At 53.7% G+C, this 13,149-nt stretch overlaps 2 protein-coding genes across 3 annotated transcripts; both read right to left on the reverse strand.

Annotated features, from left to right (window-relative positions):
* Positions 1-248: 248 nt before the first annotated feature.
* On the reverse strand, positions 249-6,321 carry RAD23A (RAD23 homolog A, nucleotide excision repair protein). Of its 2 annotated transcripts, none has more exons than XM_020887091.2 (9): positions 6,140-6,321; positions 4,506-4,667; positions 4,158-4,339; positions 3,963-4,018; positions 3,706-3,833; positions 3,363-3,441; positions 3,103-3,233; positions 1,122-1,286; positions 249-1,037 (listed from the first exon to the last, which is right to left on the reverse strand). In XM_020887091.2, exons 1-9 carry the CDS (start codon positions 6,209-6,211, stop codon positions 924-926), a joined length of 1,089 nt encoding a protein of 362 aa, XP_020742750.1. In that variant the 5' UTR covers positions 6,212-6,321; the 3' UTR covers positions 249-923. The 2 variants fall into 2 exon arrangements, with proteins under 2 accessions (XP_020742750.1, XP_020742748.1); XM_020887089.2 differs by having other exon boundaries at positions 3,103-3,236.
* A 1,684-nt stretch (positions 6,322-8,005) lies between these two features.
* Positions 8,006-11,835, reverse strand: CALR (calreticulin). The gene is made up of 9 exons (XM_020887096.2): positions 11,672-11,835; positions 11,210-11,311; positions 10,845-11,048; positions 10,309-10,403; positions 10,009-10,218; positions 9,813-9,926; positions 9,589-9,732; positions 8,883-8,975; positions 8,006-8,793 (listed from the first exon to the last, which is right to left on the reverse strand). Exons 1-9 carry the CDS (start codon positions 11,760-11,762, stop codon positions 8,593-8,595), a joined length of 1,254 nt encoding a protein of 417 aa, XP_020742755.1. The 5' UTR covers positions 11,763-11,835; the 3' UTR covers positions 8,006-8,592.
* Positions 11,836-13,149: the final 1,314 nt, after the last annotated feature.

Consider the following 13,149-nt stretch of genomic DNA (forward strand, 5'->3'; position numbering starts at 1 on the left):
TGTAGCCAAAACAGACTGTGGTGATGATGGGGGGGTGGAGAGAGCAGCAGCCCTTCCAAGGCTGGGGCCCACTGCCTGGGAATAACACAGCTTGGTGGTGGGGGGCAGGGTACACTGGGAGCCACAAGCTGCAGAGGCAGACAGACCCCTCTGCCCCTTCATGGCATTCCCCCATCTCTTGTGCCCAACTAGCCCCTAGACCCAGACCAGCTGGAATGGGAAGCCCCAGTAGGGATGAACCACAGGACTGGCTTTTAAAACTTTATTCACTTCAAAACCTTTATCAGAGACAACAGTTCTCTTCTGGGGTGGGGGGCTAGCCTCAAACTCCAGAGCGACTCTGATGTTTCCCCTTCCCCAAGCAGGACAAACCAGACCTTCCCCCCCAGCAAAGGGATGCAGGATGGAAGCCCAGGCCAAACCACGGAGGAGTCCTTGGGCCTCTTGAGCGCTTACCCCAGATGGAAAGATGTGACACTCCAATGGAGGATCAAAAGTTTGGAGCTCCAGCTTCCCCTCACCCTGGAAGAGGGCGGGGGAGGTCTCGGGGGCTCTCTGGGGGAGTGGGGAAGCAAGCAGCCGCCTCTCCATCTGGCTGCAGGGAGCTGGGACACAGGCCAAGAGGGGCCCATCTGTCACCTCCAGTTCTGCCAGCTCCTTGGAGCAGGCTGGGCTGGGGTGGGGGGTGGGGAGGGGGGACAGCTGTCTGGCCCAGGTCTTTTCAGGCCAAGATGGGAATGAGGGGCCACTTTAGGAGAGTGGGAAGTTGAGTCGGAGTTTCTTTTTTTTTAGCTTTTGATTTTTTTTTTCCACTTCTTAAATAAACATGAATATATATATATATTTTTTTCTTTTATAAAACTTTTGTGGAGAGGGTAGGAGGGTGGGGAGGAGGGGGCGGTGGGCAGCCTGGCCTCCCAGCATCACTCGTCATCAAAGTTCTGACTCAGGAGGAAGTTGGCAGCCAAGTTCTCGTTTTTTTCACAAGCGAAGTAGGCCTGGATCACCAGGCTCTCTGGGAAGCCCAGGGCCTTCAACTGTGGGAAGACGGGCAGGTATAAGCAAGAGGTGAGGGCCCTGCCCACCCACGAGGTCACAGCCCTCTTGGCCAGGCCTCTTACCCTCTCTATAGCTTCCTTCTCCTGCGGCGTCACCTGGATGTAGTTCATCTGTGGGGCCTCCTCACCTATGGCGCCCACCTCGCCCTCCACGTCCGAGATGTCCACCAGCTCCCCAGGGGGCTCGTTCAACATCTGGATGAACTGCTCCTGGTGCCGGCTGATTTGCTATAGGAGACAGGAGAAGGGTGACCCATAGCCTTTGTCCCCCCTCCCCCAGGTCCCTCTCTCAGCCCCTTTCGCTCATTCAGCAAACATTTACAGGGTACCTACTCTGGCCAAACAGCCACAGTTGTGTGGGCCTGTCCTAGAGGAGCTAGCAAGCAAATAAGTTGACTATTATTTACAATGTAAATACTGACCCTGCCATACATCAGAGTAGACCTTGGGCTGAGAAAGACACTTTAAGCCAGGAGGGAGGGGCCTGTGATCCACAGAATGGAGAAGAAAGTTTCTTTCCACATAGAGCCAACGGCAAGTGCAAAGACCCAGGGATAGGAGTGTATTTGGAAAACTCCAGAAACAAATAAATCCATGTGGCAAAACTATAAACAAGAAAGGGAAGGAGGAAGCAGAAGATGAGATCAGAGAGGGAGACAAAGTCTAAACTGCTTTCTTCTAGTGCCTTCTAGAGTGACAGGACACGATGGTGGTGAGAATCAACTAGGAAAAGACATCTGTGTACTTTTTAAAAAGATGAATTCATCTGGGTGTTGCACATCTGGGGGGTTTGATATGCCCCTGTTTTTATGTACACTTGACAATTTTCACATCAAAGGAAAAAGCGCTTTTTCAGGAATCTGGATTCTGGTGGAGAATAACCACAGGGAAAGTGCAGAAGCAGAGGCCTGGATAGTGGCCGCCTGGGGACCCAGTAGAAGATGAGGTGGCAGCCACAGAGGTGGAGGGCAGGGCTGGGCTGAATGTTCTGGAGGCAGAGCAAACAGGACAGGTTGGGGATAAGCCCAGCAGGCCCCCAGCACCTGGGGCTCAAGCAAGCCCAGGTTGGTCCTGGCAGGGTTAGGGAAGGCTGGGAGAATCTGTTCTGGTCTTGGATATGTAGAAAGCATTTTCATGGAGGCATCAAGTCAGTCATGGAGAACATGGCATCCAGCGGGTCCACGCTGATCATACAAATTTAAGGGGGGGCAGGGGGCCGTTCTCTGGTGGCTCAGATAGTAAAGAACCTGCCTGCAATACAAGAAACCCAGGTTCAATCCCTGGATCGGGAAGATCCCCTGGAGAAGGGCATGGTAACCCACTCCAGTATTCTTGCTGAGAGAATCCCATGGATGGAGGAGCCTGGCGGGCTACAGTCCATAGGACTGCAGAGTCCGACATAACTGAGTGACTCACACACATACACAGGTTAAAGGCTCCAGGATTGACAGCACATAAAGAATGAAGATGGGCAGCCCAGGCCCTCCAGCATCTGGAGGAGGTGAGCAGGAGGCAGCAAAGGAGATTGAAACGTCTGGGGTAGAAGCAGCAGATGCCTGAATCAGGAGAGGCAGGCTTCACAGAGAACCCAGAGGACCCTGTCACACTCAGGGGCCACTGCTCCTCTGCCTCGGAACCTTCAAGGGCAGGATGGAGCTTTGCTGAGCTCGGAGGTGTCAAAACCAACTAGGGCACAGCAGTGCTGCAACCCAATGGGCATTTATGAAGCAACAGCTAAATGTGGAGCCAAGTCAGAGTGCAGGCCCCAGAGGCTGGAGGCAGACACACACTCCACCAGTTGCCAGGCAGCTCCAAACCTCTGGCACCTTCCTCTGTGGGAGTGTGACAACAGCACCTACACCTCACAGGTGGTTGGAAGCATCATGTGAAATCATGGAGGTCGTCGAGTCACAGGGAACAGCAGGAGACTATCGTGTCGGTCGTGCCTATCCACCACGCTGGGCTGGGCTCTCTGGGGGCTGTGGTACCCACAGGGTAAGGGAGATGGGGCCTGCACTGACTCCCTCTGCCCCCAGGCCTGTACCTGTAAGAGCTGGGGGTTCTCCTGGCCCAGCTGCTGGAGCAGGGCTGGCAGCAGCGCAGGGTTCTGCTGAATCACCTGCCGCATGTTCTGGAACTGAGGCTGGTCTCGCAGAAATTCCAAGGGGTTCTCTCCTGCTGGCAGGGGGAAGAGGTGTGGTCAGACACCCCCTGGGCTCCCAGAAGTACAGGGTGGATGGGATGAGTCAGGTGCCAGGTGCCGCAACAGCAGGCACCCCACGTGCACACCTCCCCATCACTCACCTGCTTCTGTGGATGGCTGCTCTGAAACTTGGCTCTCCTGGACAGAACCATGTTCTGGCTCGGGGCTCCCAGGAATTCCCTGTCAGGTGTCCTGTTTAGTTCCAAGCACAGACTGCCCACTGCCTCCCCTCCTGCACACTCAGCCCTGGTGGGAGACACAAGAGGCCTCCGCTCTGCCCTCCCAGGCCCACCCCACCACTCTCGTCCCGGCTCCTGCAGGAGTTCTTTTCTGGCTAGAACCCTAACCCAAAGGTTTTGGGGGACAGATTTTGACCACCCTTCAGAGCACCAAAGTCCGCATGCTCCCTTGAGAACTCCGCGGGAAGCAGCAGCCCCACCTCACCGTGAGCAGATACTCCACGGCTCGGTGGGGGTTGTTGTAGCTGGCTCTCAGGGCAGCCACGACCCGCTCTCGCTCGTAGCCCATGGACATGATCTCCGTCAGCATTGTCTCATACTCAGAGCCCGTCACTGTGGAGGGAGCAGCAAAGGCCAGGTCACCGAGAAGAAAGGGCAGCTTCCTCGCCCTCCCGTGCCCATAGGAGGCCAGCTGATGCCTGCGGCATCCAGCCATTTTCAATTGGGGGACCACCCACCCACCTAGCGTGGAGGCCGCGTCTTCCTCTCGCCCGCTGCTACCTGAAGAGGGAACAGAGCTGCAAATTCAAGAGAGAGAAATCGGACCCTGGCTTCTGGCGGCCTGCCCTCCCCCCAGGTGTGTGGAACCACGACCGTGGGAGCTGAAAGGGGCAGGGAAGACAGGGCCCAAACTGCGGCTGCGGCTCCCTGCCTTACCCTGACACAGACTCCGGGGACGTCGTGGGGGCAGATTCCTCCGATGGGCTTTTGTCTTCTCTGGCAGTAGGTGGGGGGTGGGACATGCCTGAGGCAGGGGCCGACGGGAAGGATGTGGAAGACTCCGGGGTGACAGTGGGTGAGGCCTCTGAGGGTACTGAGGTGCCTGGGCTGGTTTTGGCCTGTGACACCCAGAAAAAGGGAGCAGGCATCAGTACCCCTATCTAGCCCTGACATCCCTCCACAGCTCCGCCCCGCCCTGTCCATGGCTAATCTCTCTTGGGCACAGGCTGTTTGCCAGCTCCCCAGCCAATCCACCCACCCTCCCAACCAGCAGACATCACCCACCTTGGTCACCATGACGACCACGAAGTTCTTCTCGTCGATTCGATAGTCCCTGATGGGGACATCATCACTCAGAATCTTGCCAGCATAGATAAGTTTCTGTCCAGCCACGGGAAAAGCATCACGACCCTTCTCAGCTTCTATCTTCTCCTTTAGCACCTTCACCTGGAGGAAGGGGTAAATGATCATTGCAAACCCCCCAGATTCTCTCTTCCCTTCTAGTTAGTGGGCAGACTGCAAGCCCTGATGGCCGAATAGCTAAGCTTCATAATCAAGCATACTAAACCATTGTACCATTCAACGAAATATTTACTGAACACTTAATATGTGCCAGGTGCAATTTTAGATACAGATGACAGAGCACAAAGACTCAACATGAGTCCCTGTTCTCATAGAGGACACTCACGTGGGAGAATAAAAAAACTAATACATATTTCAAATGATGTAAACATGATGAAACGCAAATCAATTATAAAGGGGAGACCTAAGGTTGCCGACAGTGGTGTTTACTGAGAGAATCCTGAGTTGATAGTGCTGTTATAAATGTATACGTCACAGGTTCAACCCCTTGTAGTAACTGAGTGGAATAGTTAACCATGAGCCTCATTTTGCATTTTTTAAAAGCTGTTTATTTATTTGGCTGCATAGGATCTTCGTTTCGGCATATGGGATCTCGTTCCCTGACCAAGGATTGAACCCAGGCCCCCTGCATTGAAAGTGCAGCCTCAGCCAGTGCACCAAGAAGCAAGTTCCATATCCTTATTTTGTATTTGAGAAAAATAGAGGCACAGAGATTACCTAACTTGCCCAAACAGCTGGGTTGGTCAAAAAATCTGAGTTTGTTTCCTTTTTACAAAAAATGAATTTCAATATCTCCCTCATGGGGGAAATTGTGCAAAAAGTGCCAAATACACGTTTTTTAGGTCCTAAGTCTCTTTCCGGCCAAAAACACAGCATCATGTTTAGACCGTGGGCTCTCACTTGAGGCAAATCCGAATTGAAATCAGCTCCGTCAAGCCTTGCTGTATGCATATGCGACTATAGCAAAGTTCTTCAAGCTCCCAGTTTCCACATCTGTTAAGTGAAGACACTCAAGAGTGCCCAAATGACAAGCCTACTTCGCAGAATTAGTAAAACATCATGAAAACGCTCAGCGACTGGTGAAAAACAAACACGGACGACTGAAACTCAGACCGTTTATTATCATCATCATCATAGTTGCTGTCATCACCCGGCATCTCCTGATCACTACTCCCAGATTTGGCCACCAAGGTCCCGAGGCAAAGCCTACAAGGGTAGGAACTCGGAGGACCCATTCCAGAGAAAGCAGCCCGGCCGGGAATCTGAGCCTGCGGATCCCGCGCCCCGCGAGAGCGCTGACATTGGAGCCAGGACCTGGCGGGCGCCCCGGAGGTGGGGCCTCGCCTGGAGATCGACCCAAGAGCGCTGCCCGAGCCACCAGGGGCAGAGCCGGGGATCATCAGGGTATCTGGGAAAGTCAAGCCCGTGGGGAGAATGGGCAGGGCGCGACCCTGCGCCGTCTTCCCCGCCTCTCTCGTCGGGATCCCGGCCTCCCCGCCCCCACCCCACCCGCTGCACCCGTCGCTCCCGCTCCGGAGCTCCGGCCGGCCTCGCACCGTCTCATCAGGCTCCATGCGGATCTTGAAGGTCTGCTGCTGCAGTGTTTTGAGCGTGATCGTGACGGCCATGGTGGGACCCGAGCGACACGGCGGCCCCGGAATCCTCACACGACATGCAACTCACGCCGCCGCCATCTTAGCGCCCAGCCGCGCCGCACGCCGACAGCTTCCGGGGCAGGCAGTGCGCGCGCCGACCACCACAGCACGTGACCTGAGCGCGCCCCCTTGGCCATCGTGAGCATGCGCACGAGCGCGGCCTCGAGCGAAGCATGCGCAGACGGAATTCTATTCCGTGAGAGGGGAGGGGGGACTTCTTGCTCTACCATCAAGAGGTTTCCTGCGAGTGACGCCATGCCCGTTAGCGGTGACGTCATAGGCCACAAAATGGCTCCGAGACCCCCAGTTTCACGCCCATGAGTTTGTTGATGTTTAACAAAAAATGTACTTGCTAAATTTTCATTTCTTCCACAAAATCTTCATGTCTTTTTGCTCGTTCCAAATGAGACTACTCTGGTCTGGCCACCTGACAGGAAGCCTATCAAGCCCTGAAAGAACTAGCAAGGATACTTGAAAGGTCACCAACAGTTAAACACGGAAATTTGCCACCGAAGTGGGGACACAAGGCCATTCTGTGGCCTCATTAATCCTAAGGGAAGAGCTGGATTTTTGGAATGAATCTTAACAGTTCTAGCTCTTGGGTCTCCCTGTCTGCTGCTCCTCCCCAGATCACTTTGTTCACTTTGATCACTATCTCCATCTGAGTACTTGAGAAAAATGTAACGTTCATGGTTTCCCTACACTGAACACACAATTCTCTCCTTAAACTTTCACCGGATATACCAATTCTAGAGGCCTCCCAGAAGGGTGGGGATAGGCCCCAAGACACTAGAAGGAGTCCTACCCATGGAACAAGGAGTGGAAGGGTTGGTTAGCCAAAGCTGAAGGTGCTTTGGCAGACAGGATGGAGGTGATGTACTTATCTTTCATTTAGTGGGTGGACTTTCCATCTACCCCTATCCTGAACTGACCGTTACCTGCCACCTAACCAGCTCTTCTTACCATTCACATCTGAGAAAACACCAGGCCGGGACCTGCCACCTCATTCCTTACCCAACTATTACCAGGTCCTGCAGCTTCTTCCTTCACAGCATATCCTGTGCTGGTAAGCTTTCACAAGCCTAGCTGACACCGGGGTGAAGGAATTCTTTCTTCCCTCTCTCCTGCAGATAAGGGACATCAGTTCCCAACCACCCACTACACATTAATGGCAGCCTTGTGAGGCACAACAAAGTGGGCCTATGCCAACCTTACAGGCCCACAGGCTCTTCTGACACTTTCACTCCCTCCCCCGGGGCCACCTCTTTCCCTTCAAGAGGTTCAAACCCTGACTTGGCCACTCAAGGCCATTGGGGTAGATAACATCTCTGAACCTATTTCCTTGACTATAAAAGGAATAGCTTTTAACACTGGCTAGTAATCAGAAAATGTGTTTAAAACTAATAGCTGTTGTAGTCTTGCTCCTTTATCAGCAAGAGATGTGTATGCAGTTCAACATCTTGAGTTCACATGAATTGGTGGCTAAGGTGTGGGTTCAAACCCCACCTCTTCCTAAATGTCTCAAACTCAACTGATACTAGAACCAAAACTCACCAGTTTGATGAAAAGACTCCAGGAGCTAATAAGTGGTGTGTATTTGTAATGGCACTGGAAATGGTTACTCTTTCTCATTCACCTGAGGCTCTGGAGGTAAACAAGGGCTCCTGTAACCTTATGGGGACATTCAGCCAGCAATTCTAGTGGCTAAAAAACAAATCTCACTAAACAATTACCTCTCCCAGGAGACACAGGAGGAAGACACAAAACTTAATTTAATAGAAATTTTGTTTGTAGCTCTTACATTCTCAGCATGAGCTGAGCTAGAACCCACCGCCCCACTCAAAAGTGGCCCAGTCCTGGGGGCAGGGAGAAAGGGGAAAGGATCAGAGCTAAGGCCTTAGGAGCCCCATTCTTCCTCAGTGCTGGGGGGCGGGGGATGCCACCCTCTTCTCCTACCCCACCCTCTGGGATCCAGGAAGGAGAACAGATGGAACTTTGGGCCTGGGCTTCTCCTCCACACCACATCCCACCCTGAGTCCCCAAGCTGGAAGGGAACTTAGGGATGTGGAGTGAAGGAGACAGAAGCAAGCAAAGATGTCAATCAAGATAGATGAAGGCCAGGGGTGAGGGCTACAGGAGAATCAAGAGACAAAATGCCAGTAAAAAAAAAAAAATATGAAAAAAAAATTTTAAAAGGGGGGGAGGGGGGAGCCAAAAACAAAATCCACCCCAAATTGGAACCCGCCTGGAAAAAAATGAAAGTTCTCCAGTCTCATAGAGACATTATTTGGCGCGGCCGGCTCTGCGGCAGGAGCGCTCAGGCCTCAGTCCAGCCCTGGAAGCGGAGGTGGCCCCTACAGCTCATCCTTGGCCTGGCCAGCGGCAGCATCTTCTTCTTCCTCCTCTTCCTTCTCATCTTCATCCTCCTCATCCTCATCCTTGTCCTCCTCATCATCTTTGTCTGCCTCTTCCTCCTCCTTGCCTTTCTTCTCCTCCTCCTCTTCCTTTAGCCTCTGCTCTTCATCCTGCTTGTCCTTCATTTGCTTTTCTGCTGCCTGTGTACAAACCACATACACACCCCTCAGGCCTGGATTCCCCTGCCCGCCCTGCCCACCCCCAAACCCAGGCTGGACCTTGGTCTCACCTTTGTAACACCCCACGTCTCGTTGCCAAACTCCTCAGCATACGCCTCATCGTTGGTGATGAGGAAGTTGTCAAAGATGGTGCCAGACTTGACCTGTATAGGGCCAGAATGCGTGGTCAGAAGGGCTACCTGTTGGCCTTGGCCTTGAAAAGGTCTCCTGCCCATGCTCACATAACCACTACACAATACTACAGTCTAACATTACAGTTGAAAAACAGGCTGCCTGGATTCAAACCCCAGCTCTGCCATTTACTATATATGACCTTGAGCTGGTGACTTCACCTCTTTGCACCTCAGTATCTTCATCTATAAAATGGGGTCTCATTCTCTTCTTCAAACTATTTTTCTAGTACATTCTATGTACCAAGCAGCATGCTAGATGCAGAAAGTATGTTGGCAAAAAGGACAAAAATTCAGTCCCTGTGAAGCTAAGTTCTAATGGGGTTATGTACCTGCCTTTCTAGGCTTTGGGGTGCAATTAAGTGAGTGAGTTCCCACAGAGATACTTGGGAAGTAGTACCTGGAACATATTAAGTACAAGCCAAAGCAAGCGCTGTAAGAACCCAGTAATGACAAACCAGTAACTTCTTGGGGGAGGGGGGGCCGCACCATTTTGGAGTCTGCCCACCCTTGTCCTCTTTTCTCCTGGGTTGACCCTGAGCACCTGAGGTCCCCAAGGGAGCCACCTCTTCCCTCCACCTCTCACCTGCCAAAGATCCAAGCCTAGAACAGCGAAGTTTTCATAGGCATATATGTTGCTGTCAGGGGAATACTCAGGGTTGTCAATCTCTGGATGGATCCAAATGCCCTTGTAATCTGGGTTGTCGATCTGCCTGGGCTTCCACTCCCCCTGCAGAAGTAAACCGATGGCTGAGCGAAGATCAGTGCCTTCCCCATTGTGCACCACCCTCCTCAGAGTGCCAGGCTCACCTTGTACTCTGGGTTCTGAATAACAGGTGGTTCCCACTCTCCATCCATCTCTTCATCCCAGTCCTCGGGTTTCTTAGCATCAGGGTCAGGAATGTGCTCAGGCTTGTCCCAGTCCTGAGGATACATCAGGAGGTCAGAGTAGGCCCAGCTGTCCTCCACACCCTCCATGGCGGGGAGCCCCTACCCAAGCACCAACCTCAGGCTTGGAGTCTGTGGGGTCATCGATCTTGGCGCGATCGTCCCAGTCTTCAGGCTTATCAGCATCAGGATCCTTTATCTTCTTGGGTGGCAAGAAATCCCAATCATCCTCCAAAGAGCCTGACTCCACCTGGCTGTTGTCAATCTTCACCTCATAGGTATTATCAGGCCGCACAATCAGCGTGTACAGGTGGGTGAATTCATCGTCCTGAAGAGAATGGAAGATGAGTGGCCCCGCCCACCGGCCTGGGATCGAAGCCTCCCCTCACAGCCATTTGTCACCACCCCCAATGCACACCTTGCAGCGGATATCCTTGTTGATCAGCACATTCTTGCCCTTGTAGTTGAAGATGACATGAACCTTCTTGGTACCGGGGCCACAGATGTCCGGACCTTGATGAGAAGCAGATCTGGTCAGAACTACAGTCTGTCCACCATTACAAGCCCCTGCCCACCCCTTTACAAAAAGACAACTTGGTTCTTAAACTCAGGACTGTCAAGCTGAAAAAAACAGAATTCAGAGCTTCTAAGGAACTGGGGGTGGACACTTGGAAAAAAAAAAAACCAAAAACAAATCAGTGCTCCAGAACTCAGTATCTTCACTTGCACAACTGGGAACAAAGAAATGCCTATATAGTAAAACTGCAAGAGTTACTCTTAAACTGATGATAAAAATGCAGTAAGTCGTTCCTAACTATTTCCTCACCTTCCCTGTCAAAGAAGCGTTTAAGTGTTTTCTATGTTCTCAAGACCACCGTTCACGGGCTATAAAGAACTCCCGGGGTTTCAAACTCCAAGTGACCAAAAATCAGCGCTAGGGTGGGGTCCCCTCACCAAACATGATGTTGTATTCGGAGTCTCCGTGCATGTCTGTCTGGTCCAAACCAGCTGGAAACAGCTTCACATAGCCGCCCCCACAGTCGATGTTCTGCTCGTGTTTCACCGTGAACTGCACCACCAGAGTCTGACCCTTGTTGCTGAAGGGCTCGAATCTCGCCGACAGAGCATAGAACCGGGCATCCTGGCTAGTCTGCAGGCCTACCGAGACACTATAGTCAGATCAGGGCTCAGCACCAACCCCCCGGGGAACCCTAAGGATGTAAAATACAGACCAGTCCCCTCTTCCTCCACCTGCCCTACTCCTAGGGATACCCAAACTCTGTCCTCCTGGATCTGAGCACCCACTCCTAAGTTCTTACCTTTATCTTTCTCCTGGTCACCATAGAACTTGCCGGAACTGAGAACGAATTTGCCAAAATCCGGTTTGTGTTTGGATTCGATCCAGCGCTCGGTCCACCCGTCTAGACGACCAAAGAAGCAGGTAAGAGCGGCTGTGATCAACCCCCCACCAAACCTCCCAGCCACAAATTGCTGGGACCAAGGAAGAAGATAACCCCCTCCCCCCAGACTGTCCCCACCCCAACCTCTAGTTTGACATCTCTGGTGACTTAATAGATTCTCAGGCAAACCCTAACTCCCGCCTCGGAAAGCCGCTGCTCCCTCCACGCTCCCCAGGGACGCCGAAGTAAGGCTCGCCTGCGGCTCCAGTCCCTGAAGGAAACCGTGTTGGCCCTCTGAACAGTAATTACAAGCGACACGCAGATATGGGCCGGGGGGCCAGCCGCGTCGTTAGGACGATCTCGAGCGGGACTAGCCGTTACCTCCGTCCAGAAACTGCTCCTTGAAGTAAACGGTGGGGTCAGCGGCGGCCAGGCCGAGAAGGCCGAGCAGCAGCGGCACGGGTAGCAGCATGGCGGGCCGAGGGGGCGGTGGCGCGCGGGCCCTTTAAGTCACTCGTCCGGGAGCAGGACTGCAGTGGGGACGGACGCCGCCGCCGGCCGTGCCCTTTTATACCCCGCCTGCTCTCAAACCAGCCTGGTCCGGCCTCTTGGCCCGCCTCCCTCACTTTATCATTGGTCTGTGGCCACAGCCCTGCCTTTCCATTGGACCCTTCTGGGCTCAGCATGTTAGGCTGTGCCTCGGAACGCTGGGTTCCCAGATGGCCGATTTCTATTGGCCGCACCACTGGCCAATGAAGGTCGACCACGCGTTGTGGGGGACGCCCACCGGTGAAGTGGGGGCCTCGAGCCCCTCAGGCCAGGTCATGTGACAAGACCTCGGCCCAGCCCCGCCCTCACCCGCGCGCAGAGTTCGGGATCTAGGCGTTTAAAGAACACGCGCGAGCTGGGGTGTTCCGTGCAGCTAGGATCCGGCTTCATTCTAGGCCCCGCTCAACCCTTCTACAGGGATGAGTGGGCAAGGTTTTCCCAGCATCTTTCTACTCTTGAGTTTGGAGAACCTCACCATTCCCACCTTTCCTTTCTCTTTCTTCCCATTCCTCTTCCCGTCCTCCCCTCCTCACCCCTGCCCCCCCCCCCCCGCCCCGCCAGGATGGGGCAGAGGGCACCGAGCCCTGGGGCTTCACTTCCTCAATTCCTCCCGGCGCTGGAGCCATGCGGGCCTGCGGGGGGAGTGCCTGTTCTCTTCTCCGTACGGCCCCCGTAGTGACCTGGCAGCCTGTCAGACTGCTTCTGTGTGAGCTGGGGCAATCAGCCTCTTTGAAATCACAGGATCTCTTGAAAGGCCAGGAGGAGCGACCCCGGCCAGTTGCTGCCCGGCAGAAATGCTTTCCAAGCTTTTAGGGATGTACTGGGACAAAGGGAAGGAAGCCCGGACGGCTCAAAAGATGTGACGATAGGCTGTGGCTCCTAGTATTGTTCCTCTCCTTGCAGCCTGTCCTTTAGCTCCCTCCCACCCCCACCCCAGCCGGTAAATGAAAGGGGTCGCCGCCTTGTGGTCTCCCACAAACGGCCTGCTTTTGCAATTAAACGGCTGAATATGAGAGGGCAGGGGGTTCCGTTGGTGAGGAGAAAAAAAGGGACAGATGGTGAGGAAGATAAGGTCCGAGGGAGGTGGGCAGGACCCCTGAGACTAGAGCCTTCTACTGAGGCCACAGGCACATGACCGACAGTGACTGACACCAGCTCCATATCCCCAGGCTGCAGGAAGGAGGAAGGAGACCTGGGACTTTCCCAAACTCAGCAAATAGGCTCTGTACTTGGGAAGTGGGAATAAACTGCTGAAGAGGGGGGGATTCTGGCAAAAGGGTGGGGTGGGGGTGCTTCCCCTCCTGTGGTGG

Source organism: Odocoileus virginianus, chromosome 3 (genome assembly GCF_023699985.2).
Source record: "Odocoileus virginianus isolate 20LAN1187 ecotype Illinois chromosome 3, Ovbor_1.2, whole genome shotgun sequence".
Lineage (NCBI taxonomy): Eukaryota > Metazoa > Chordata > Mammalia > Artiodactyla > Cervidae > Odocoileus > Odocoileus virginianus.